The sequence below is a fragment of the Calliphora vicina genome, chromosome 1 (assembly GCF_958450345.1).
Source record: "Calliphora vicina chromosome 1, idCalVici1.1, whole genome shotgun sequence".
In the NCBI taxonomy this organism is placed as follows: Eukaryota; Metazoa; Arthropoda; class Insecta; order Diptera; family Calliphoridae; genus Calliphora; species Calliphora vicina.
Window position 1 is genome coordinate 67,120,185 of NC_088780.1, and position 11,141 is coordinate 67,131,325.

An 11,141-nucleotide genomic window follows, 5' to 3' on the forward strand; every position below is an offset into this window, starting at 1 on the left:
ACTTTTTAATATACTTCGATAATCAATGGATAAAAAAGGTATGCAATTATAAATTATAATTCACACAATTTCTTATTATTTCAAATATAGATTGGACCAGATAGATTATCTACATTTGAGACATCGACTCGTACAACTTCAGCCGTGGAAGGATATAATGGAGTACTGGCCAAAATGATACCAAAGCAGGGCAATTTTTTCAAGTTTGTTAAAATTTTACAAACAGAGGAGTTTAACAAATCCCGAGATTTTGAATTACTGGTTAATAGTGGTGGAGTTTTGGGCGTAAAAAGAAAATTTATCGAAAAAGCGGAATTAATTGAAAGAGCCAATCAAGATCTTCGTTCTGGATGCATAACTGCGAGCGCATTTTTAAATCGTTTAGTTTTCCCTAAAAACAAAATTGTAAATGATATGGAACCGGAAGATGATATTTTTGAGGACCACGTGTACCTTGAGGAAGAAGAAGAATACGAGAATGATGCTGTGTTAGAGTCAAAAACAGTAGCGCGCAGTCAAATTTTATGTGTAATTTGCTTTGAGGTTGAGCCCAATATATTGTTGATACCTTGCAAGCATCTCAAAACATGCAATACCTGTATCCTAAAACTACAAGCTGAAAGTATTTCCAAAGGACTTGATACATTCTGTTGTCCTATTTGTCGTGAAAAAGTTAATGATATGATGCAGGTTTTCATTTAAATATGCGAATTGTTTTTTTTTTATTGACAATTTTTTTTATATATGTACGTATTTTATGTACATACATATACATACATATATAAAATACGTATTTATATAGAAATATATAATTTGCGTACTTATATGTATATGAAACAAATATCTATTCCTTTCATTCAATTATGTATAATATTGACCATGAAATTATAATTATCTATATATGTATAGTATATAGATATACATATTTTTATATTTCTGAAATAAATTTAATTTGTTATATAGGATTTATATATTTATTTATATAGGTTTAATATATAAAAATTAATGTTTTTTGTTTAATATTGATAAATTTTATCGAATGTATAATATACATTAAATTACACATGTATATATTACTACATAAGAAATAAATCTTAATTTTAATTACTTATATATGAAATAATTATTATTTTTTGCATTTAACTATGTATTTTATACATACAATTATAACTATATATATATATCTGTATGCATATATTTTGGTATATAATTTTATTCATATCCTTTTGTATACTTGTGAAATAAATATATTTTTTTACATTAAACCAAGTTCTTTTCCTCTGGGGTGTATCGAAGGCTGGTTTCTCTCTGCAGCAATTGTATTCTATTGCCTACCTTCGGCCGGGCGCTAAGGTTTTTTCCTCTGGGGTGTATCAAAAACTGGCTTCGCTCAGAAAAGTTTTTTGCCTTGACGGCCTTCGGCCGGACGCTAAGGTTTTCTCCTCTGGGATGTATCAAAAACTGGCTTCGCTCAGAAAAGTTTTTTGCATTGCCGGCCTTTGGCCGGGCGCTAAGGTTTTCTCCTCTGGGGTATATCAAAAACTGGCTTCGCTCAGAAAAGTTTTTTGCATTGCCGGCCTTCGGCCGGTCGCTAAGGTTTTCTCCTCTGGGGTGTATCAAAAACTGGCTTCGCTCAGAAAAGTTTTTTGCATTGCCGGCCTTCGGCCGGGCGCTAAGGTTTTCTCTTCTGGGGTGTATCAAAAACTGGCTTCGCTCAGAAAAGTTTTTTGGTTTACCGGCCTTCGGCCGGGCGCTAAGGTTTTCTCCTCTGGGGTGTATCAAAAACTGGCTTCGCTCAGAAAAGTTTTTTGCATTGCAGAAAGGTTTTGTAATATTTCAGAAAACCGATTTTCATTTCGCACCTGATTAAGAAATCATTGCGACCTGACAAAGGCCGACAATGTAAAAATAATCTTTTCTGACGAATCCAGTTTTTGATACACCCCAGAGGAGAAAACCTTAGCACCCGGCCGAAGGCCGGTAATCTGAAAAATTTTTCTGAGCGAAGCCAGTTTTTGATAGACCCCAGAGGAGAAAACCTTAGCGCCCGGCCGAAGGCCGGCAATGCAAAAAACTTTTCTGAGCGAAGCCAGTTTTTGATACACCCCAGAAGAGAAAACCTTAGCGGCCGTCCGAAGGCCTGCAATGCAAAAAACTTTTCTGAGCGAAGCCAGTTTTTGATACACCCCAGAAGAGAAAACCTTAGAGTCCGGCCGAAGGCCGGCAAGGCAAAAAACTTTTCTGAGCGAAGCCAGTTTTTGATACGCCCCAGAGGATAAAACCTTAGCGACCGGCCAAAGGCCGGCAATGCAAAAAACTCTTCTGAGCGAAGCCAGTTTTTGATACACCCCAGAGGAGAAAACCTTAGCGCATAGCTTAAGGAATAATATAAATTTTTGTAGTTCTGTATTTCATTCGGAGTTAAGTTACATAAATAAATTGCGGATTGGAAATTATTTCATCTCTATTGGGATTTATTTCATTAGGAGTTATTTCGCATTTTTTGGGACTAATATTTTTAAAATTATGAAACCGCCGATTATTGGGAGTAATTTCATTTTACCCTTTGGTAGTTATTTCATTTTTCAAGTTTGGGAATTATTTCATTTTTGATGGGTGTTATTTCATTAGGAGTTATTTCATTGGGAGCTATTTCATTTGGGAGCTATTTCACGGTACCCAAAAAATTAGTTTTTCTCGAAAATCGAAAAATTTATATCGCAGGTACGGAAAAACTATGGGAGGTATTGACATACTTTTTTCACATTTTTATTCCCTATTATGTTGTCAATAAATCCCCATGTGATGATCAAAAAATTCTGAAATTTGTTTAACAAAATTTTTAAAAATTTGAAATTGGAGTTTTGAAACTGCCGTTAAAAAAATGTAATTTTTTTGGTCATACCTGCGAATAGGTTAACGGTATCCTACGAGGACAAAAACTCATATACAAGTAAATATGGATATGGAAGTTTGTATCCGCCGTTGATGGGCTTCGAATTTATATTTACAAATTAATTGATATGTATTTAAAAATGATAGTCAACATACTTTTCAACGATAAAGAATTTTCCAAATGAACAGAATCTATATAATATACAGATAAAAAAAGAAAAAAATTAATAAAAATTGGTCATTGTCATTTTAAACACAGCAGTACTGTTTAGTTGCATAGATTCAGAGATTTATTATGTCCAAAATGCTGGTATTCTGACCCATCGTGCAGTGTAAAGAGAAATGAGTATGGTAAACGTACATACATACATATGTACTATATATATATATACATACATATGTATGTATGTAGCTGAGGTAGGCATCATTAACATATTACAGTTGGAGCTGTGATTGTTGCCATGATAGAATACGCGTCATGTTGAGCACTTTAAAATAACGACGTATTTTGTGACACATATTATATCATTATTTCTTTTGAAAATCTCAATTTTGAATTATATGTATTTGATTTTTTTTAAGGTAGAACTTATTTATGCACAGATGACGGGATATAGAACAGTAAACGCTATTATTAATTCTGTGTTATTTTGTGGTTTATTGATGACTACAGCCAGCCAATCGAATAACTTTGAAACGTTGTCTTTTGTTGATAGACAGACACCATCATATCACCATGTTTATATATGTATATCCAGTTAAAAATACGCCTCAATGGACGCGTATAAAAGCTAATGCAGAGAACGAAGAACGATCAGTTAAGAATTTTTACTTTCGAAAAAGACACACGCAGCACATTCGCTAAGCCGACAAGTGAATTAAATAAAAAGTTAATTTCGGATATCAAACATTTTTTGCAATTGCGTGTAATTTATGAAAAATTTTAAATATTAGTTTGTGATATGTTTTCGTTACCGCTCGTATTGATTATAATTATAGTGGCCCTTGTTGTGGGACTATATATTCGAATGCTGTACAATTTCGGGAGAAAAGTGCGCATAGTGGATAGTGTTAGTAGGACAAATGAAGTCATTGTCAAAGAATACAAACAAGCGCCTGGTCCAGTTCCTTGGCCTATAATTGGAAATTTATCATTGTTGGCAAGATTTAGAGTTCCCTTTGAAGGTTTTACAGAGTTGTCAAATGAACTTGGTGACATTTATACTCTAACACTTGGGTCTACACGCTGTTTGGTGGTTAACAACTTGGAACTTATACGTGAAGTACTCAATCAAAATGGAAAATTCTTCGGAGGTCGCCCAGATTTTTTGCGATATCATAAACTATTTGGGGGAGATCGTAATAACTGTAGGTGTCTTAACTTAGTTGAATGATTGATGGCTTTTAAATATACTATGTATTAATGTTAATTATATTTTTAAACTTTACTCTGTTTAGCTCTGGCATTGTGTGATTGGTCGTCGCTTCAACAAAGACGTCGCAATCTTGCCCGTAGGCATTGTTCACCCAGAAATTCATCATCATACTTTTTAAAAATGTCAAATGTTGCCGCATTTGAAGCTAGTGAACTAATGGAAAAAATGAATGAAAAAGTACCTACGGGTGAGGAGTTCGAGATTAAGCCACTTATTCAACAGACTTGTGCCAATATGTTTACACAATATATGTGTTCTATGCGCTTCGACTATGATGACACAGACTTTCAAATGATTGTCAAATATTTTGATGAAATCTTTTGGGAAATTAACCAAGGATACGCTCTGGACTTTATGCCATGGTTGTCACCTTTTTACAAGAAACATACAAAAACTATTGTTGGTTGGTCTTATAATATCAGAAAGTTTATACTGGAACGCATTATTAACGATCGCGAACAACATTTGGATTTCGATGAACCTGAAAGGGACTTTACAGATGCGCTCTTAAAGAGCTTGCTTGAAGACAAGAATGTTTCACGAGACACTATTATTTACATGCTGGAAGATTTCATTGGTGGTCATTCGGCTGTAGGAAATCTAGTTATGATGTCATTGGCCTATATTGCCAAAAATCCATCCATTGGAAAGCAAATACAAATTGAAGTTGATGCTATATCTAATAAAGGTCAGAGAAAAATTAATCTGTATGACATGGAAAACATGCCGTATACAATGGCCACAATCTATGAAGTTTTACGTTATTCGTCATCTCCTATTGTGCCCCATGTAGCCACAGAAGATACTGTTATTGCAGGATACGGAGTTACTGAGGGTACAGTTGTATTCATCAATAATTATAAACTTAATACAAGTTGTCAATACTGGAAAAGTCCTGAGCTATTTGAACCTAAGCGATTTCTGGAAACATTAGACGAAGTCGAAATTACAAACACGCAATCCTCAAGAACATGTACCCAAAGTAATGCAGACAAAATCACAGAGACGAAACGACGGAACTCAGAAGGCTCTGATTCTGGTATAGAATATGATAAAGATGCATTAGCTATGAGTTCATCGGTATCGGAGAGTTCTGTTCTAAATTCATTTTCAAAGACTCAAAATCTTACTAAAGCAAAGCATTGGGGCCGTGGGAAGATTCAAATTAAAAAAAATATACCTCATTTCTTGCCTTTTAGTATAGGTAAACGCACCTGCATTGGACAAAATCTTGTACGAGGCTTCGGCTTTATTTTACTGGCAAACATTATCCAGCAATACGATGTTACTTCCAAGAATTTGTCAAGCATTAAAACAGTACCAGCATGTGTTGCTTTGCCAACAAAAACGTTTCCTTTAGTATTCAACCCTCGCAATGCGATTAGGATTCTAAAAGAACAAAATTAAATTAATTAAATGGATAAAATCAGTTATGCTAGGTAGGAAGGTAGAACAGGTTTTTATTTTAATTGGTCTCTGATACTGGTCTGGACTCTTTTTTATTATTTATTATTATACGTATACTATATTTATTATCTCATTCTGTAGTCACAAAGGCTTCTTCATTCAGTCATTAAATACAATTTAAAAATACTTATATACTATAGTTTATGAGCAATTATGACTTAATTTTAAGAAATTTAGCAATCACACAATTTTGGTTTAGATGATTTATTAATGCTCTACATGTGTGGTTAATGTAAATTGTAATAGGTAACAAGTTTTTAATACATACCCGCACTACTCATATAACTACATATTTGTGTACGGCTAGGATATTTTTTCTTAATAAATTATTAACTATTAACTTAGAACTTTCTTTACTCACGGTAAAATATGTATGTTTTTCAATTAAATCTGTTAATCTCTACGTGTTAGATCGCAATCTGTCGGTTTTCACATATAAGACTGAGAATTTATGCATGTAATTTACACTATATTATTTATTTTTAAAATTGTTATTTATAAAAATTTAGATATAAAAATAAAAATGCAATAAGTATATAAATCACAAAGTTCAGAAACTTATTTTAAAACGTTTCAATTTGGACATGAATGTTCACTAATGATAGGTCAATTTTCAGGTTTTTCTTGGAGAAATTCTATCACAATTTTTTTTATACCCACCAAATAGGATTTTTAATTTCCCGACCTTTTTTGATTCCCGGGAATCGGTAAAATTTTTCTCTACATTCCCGGGTACCCGGCTATTCCCGAAATATATAATAATACTGTAAACTATGAATATTATAACAAAATTTCTTATAAAAACTTAGTGTTATAATCATTATATATAGAGCTTCGTATTAATTAATAAAAGTTGAGCTTAATTCACTAATCTTAATCCGTAATTGAAAAATGTCAGCCTTTCATTTCATAAATCCATTCCCAATATTTAATTCTTTAGCTTCCTTCAAAAGCTCCATTTAAATTGAATTAATTTTGAAGTTAATTAATAACAGAATTTGTTCAAATTTTGAATGATTAAACTTTTGTTGATTCAAATCTACTATAAATTGAGTTAAATATTTTTATTCATTCAGTTTTATTTATCTTTTAATCATTTTCAAAATGAATTGAAAAAAATGTTTAAGCCTTTTAGTAAAAAGAATGAATTCAATGCATTTAACTGAATAGTTAAGAAATAAAATTTATGTTGATCTCAAAAATTTCCAAATTATTCGATTCAAAGGTGAATTTTTATAATACAACATCTGCGAAACACACTCATTATAAAGCAGTCATTGTTACCAAAATGGCCAAAATCTTAAAAATACCAAATGGTGTGCCGCCATCAAAAGTAGGGTCTTTGTTCTACTATTGGAATAATTCGCACCAGTCAATCTTGACATTGAAGATTATTCACCTTTATTTCTAGATCGTGCAGTTTTCCATGTGCTTTTTTAAATGTTCATTCGAAAAACCCCAAATAAATAATAATAATAAGCGGTCTATTATTGTCGAGATATAAACGAAAAAAACTTTTCCCTTTTTTAAAAAAAAAATAGAGTTCTAACTTGTTTTCTTTGCAGTTTCGTCAGTTTTTAATTCCCGGGAATCTCGACTAAAAATCCCGGGAATCGGGTAGTGAAAAATTGGCAAAATTCCCGGGAAATTTGTACCGGGAATTCCCGGGATAAAAACCCTACCACCAAATGATGAGGTTTGCCATTCCATTTGTAATACATCGAAATATCGGTCGTAGTCCAATATAGTGTATATATTAGAGTGTCCCTTAGAATAAAATTTTTTGAAATGTTGAAACGGTACCCCCTGGAAACTTTCGTAATGAACTAAAATATCACCAAAAAATTGCCGACTTTCGATTTAGTTTTGAGGTACATTTAAACATTTTTTTTTTAAATTTAGCTATTAAGTAATTACTTTTGCAATTTAATTTAAAAGAATCGAAATGTGTTCGTAATTGTCGTTCTAATGAGATATAAAAGATAAAAATTGGTTAAAAAATGTTAAAGTTATTAAAAAATCGCCAGGCCATTAAAGTGTCTCAGGCCACTAGAACAAGAAATGTAGGAACAAAATTAACATATTTTGAGAAATATCAAGACAAAATTTTTTCTTACTTAAAATATATCCATATTTACTTGTATATGAGTTTTTATCTTCATAGGATACAGTTAACCTATTCGCAGGTATAACCAAAAAAAATATTTTTTTTAACTGCAGTTTCAAAACTCCAATTTCAAATTTTTAAAAATTTTGTTAAACAAATTTCAGAATTTTTTGATCATCACATGGGGATTTATTTACAACATAATAGGAAATAAAAAGGTGAAAAATATGTCAATACCTCCTATAATTTTTCCGTACCTGCGATATACATTTTTTGATTTTCGAGAAAATCTAATTTTTTTGGCCATATTTTGGCGAATGAGCCCAATTTCCTTACTGACATCATACCATACATTAATGTATGGTATGATGTCATAAATTTAATTAAAAAATAAACAGAAATATTGATAAATTGTTTTAAAAGTTTATATTTATATATTGGGGATTTCATGTCAAGTGAACCAACTTTTGAAATCGGAAAAAAATGAAATTTGCACCAAGGTGGAAATTTTCAGACACAATTTTTAAACAAGTTCGAAGGAGAACATTTTTTCTCAAAAGAAAGCTTATTTATTTTCCTTGAAGACCTGTGGGACGCGAGTTGGATATATATCAAAATAAATATTTTGTAACTCAAGACATGCAATTTTAGCAAAATCTAATTTTATTCCAAAATGGCTTTTTTTAAGTTGAAAGCTTTTCCTTTGCTTTCCTTTGCGACATATGTGATCGCTTAGTGGAATGCGAGTGGGATATACATATATCAAAATAAATATTTTGTAACTCAAGATATCCATGTTTTGATTTTTTTGGCAAATTTTTTTGACTTTTAAAATGGGAACTTTATTTTTTTGGTCTAAATAATATCGATCCCTTAGCGCCAAATTATTGTAAGCGACAAAACACAAATTTTACAGGAGAAGGTTTTTTTGATTATTTTGAAATTTATACATAGAATTAAAAATGTTATGATGCGATATAATATAATTTCGTTGAAACTATTTGTCTATTTTTCAGAAATATTTATAACTTTTGACAATTAAAAATTCATGGAATACTTTATAGAAAAATATGACAAAAAATGTTTTTTATTGAATTTTTGCATAGATAAAAATACATCCTCTTAGAAATTTTTTGCAATAACTTAAAAAGAAAAAAGTTCTTTTTTCCCAAAAAAATAGCGAAAAATCGCTTTTTAAAAATTTTTTAAATTCAAATGCATATAACTTTGGACTTAGTCATTATTTTTAAACAGTTCTTTTTCCATTTGACACATACGTGTGTTGTTAGTGCAATAGAGTAAGTTCGGGTAATGTGGTATAGGCGGGTAATGTGGTATAGCTGTTTATCTCTAAAACTAAGAGCATAGGAGTAGCGGTACCAAGCTTAAGAGTTTTATGATATCAGAAAATTCACATTGGGTGAGTGTACTTCATTTTTGCAGGTCATGGAAACAGTCAGTTGTAAAAAATCAGCATTATCTTATGGTAGACTTTTTTTTGTGATCTGTTAAAAATTAATTTTTTTCTACAATCACTTGTTTTAAACTTTATTAATTTAATTTTAAAGTCAAATGGGAATATTTTGCTATTGAAGAACATATGTAACAATATAGTATATTTAGTGTATATTAGGGATTCAATTAATCGGGTATCTGGTTTAATCGGTTAATCGAGCAAATAATTAATCGAGGTTTAGATTTATTCGGTTAATAATCGGTTAATTTAAAATTATTCGATTAACCGATTAATTTCTATTTTCATTTTAAATTGAAAATACAACAACGAATTTTGTGTACAAAAACATAAAAAACAGCAAATAAGGTATTTGAGATCATTTTTGTAAACATATCGCCTATTTGCTGCAATAACTTCATAACTCAAAATCCGTGTTTTATGAACTGAGTAATACAAAGTATGCGCTGTTCTATAATCATTCATATAGTTTCATAAATTTTCAAAAAAGTCAATTATTTTTTGTGTGAGTATTTTTTATTGTTGTAAACATCAAAATTAATATTCATGTTTTCTCCTATATTTGATAAGTTAAAATTTGGGTTAAATGCAGATTAGAAAGATATTAACATCTACTGTTTATATTTATGAAATCGCATGATTTGTTGAAAATTTATTTAAGAAATAGTAAAATGTCATAAAATATTCAAAGACGTTTTCCTCGAAAGGACTTTTTTTGAATTATGAAGTTGTTGCAGCAAATGAGCGATGTGTGAGTTTTTTAAAGTTTTAGTGATATTTTCTAAATAATCTTTTATAAAAAGAATATAATTTAAACGATTTTTTTCTTTAGATTTAATAAAACTTTTCTTGGGAAAAACTCTTGCTGATCGTTTAAATTATAGATTTTGATTAATTTAATAATTTCGTTTAGTTATGATAAAAGACTCATTTCAACAAAAAGTTTCGTCTATACATGTAAATACAAACAAAGTTTCAAATACATGTAAATTAAATATGTCAGTTGTTATACATACTCACTAATCATATTTATTGGATGTTCAGAAAATATCTAATTTTAATTTGAAATTTGTATTTGAATTGATACGGAAAAATAAATACAAACAAAATTTTTAAAGTGCAAAAAAAAGGAATTTCGGTTAATCGGTTAATCGACACAAATTAATCGGTTTATTTGTTATTTGAAAATCGGCAATTTCAAATTATTCGAACAGTTAACCGTCTAAAATGATTTTCAGCTACAAAATTAGAAAATATTCATTTTTTGAAGCAGTTGAAATGCTTTAATGTTAATGCATCTTTAATTATGATTAGTGGTATTTTTATATGTTTCAGATTATGTTGATTAATCTTGAATGATTGGTCAATATAGGGTCCAATGTTCTTATTCTGCATGAAAAAAGTTTGGGAAAAAAGTCATGTTCAATTAATAATATTTATTAAAAAATTCATTCCAATTATGAATTTCATTTTCCTGTGATTTTTTAAATCAAAAATGTATACTTTTATAAATTTTAATTTATTTGTGGAATAACGGTAACCATATTTACGATTGTAGTTATATCGATAACGGTAGCCAAGCTTCATTCCTGCAATAGCTTAAACTTTATAAAAGGTGTTTTTAAGCCCCATAGAATTTGAAATTGCAAAAATAACACAAAAAAGTAAATATTAAAAAAAATTATTCGAAAGATTAAATAACCAAAGAATAATAACAAGAAGTGAAACGCTGTCAAAAAAACCTACGTCGATTGTCAAGAAA

General features: G+C 30.3%; 1 protein-coding gene across 1 annotated transcript; it reads left to right on the top strand.

Moving 5' to 3' along the window:
* Positions 1-3,784: 3,784 nt before the first annotated feature.
* Positions 3,785-5,818, top strand: LOC135963177 (cytochrome P450 307a1-like). The gene is made up of 2 exons (XM_065514951.1): positions 3,785-4,263; positions 4,354-5,818. Exons 1-2 carry the CDS (start codon positions 3,858-3,860, stop codon positions 5,736-5,738), a joined length of 1,791 nt encoding a protein of 596 aa, XP_065371023.1. The 5' UTR covers positions 3,785-3,857; the 3' UTR covers positions 5,739-5,818.
* Positions 5,819-11,141: the final 5,323 nt, after the last annotated feature.

Bases quoted from the DNA above. Each gene is read 5' to 3' on its own strand.
- LOC135963177 (XM_065514951.1), top strand. From the start codon at position 3,858: ATGTTTTCGTTACCGCTCGTATTGATTATAATTATAGTGGCCCTTGTT. The intron at 4,264-4,353 runs GTAGGTGTCTTA...TACTCTGTTTAG, and splicing joins TGGGGGAGATCGTAATAACT to CTCTGGCATTGTGTGATTGG.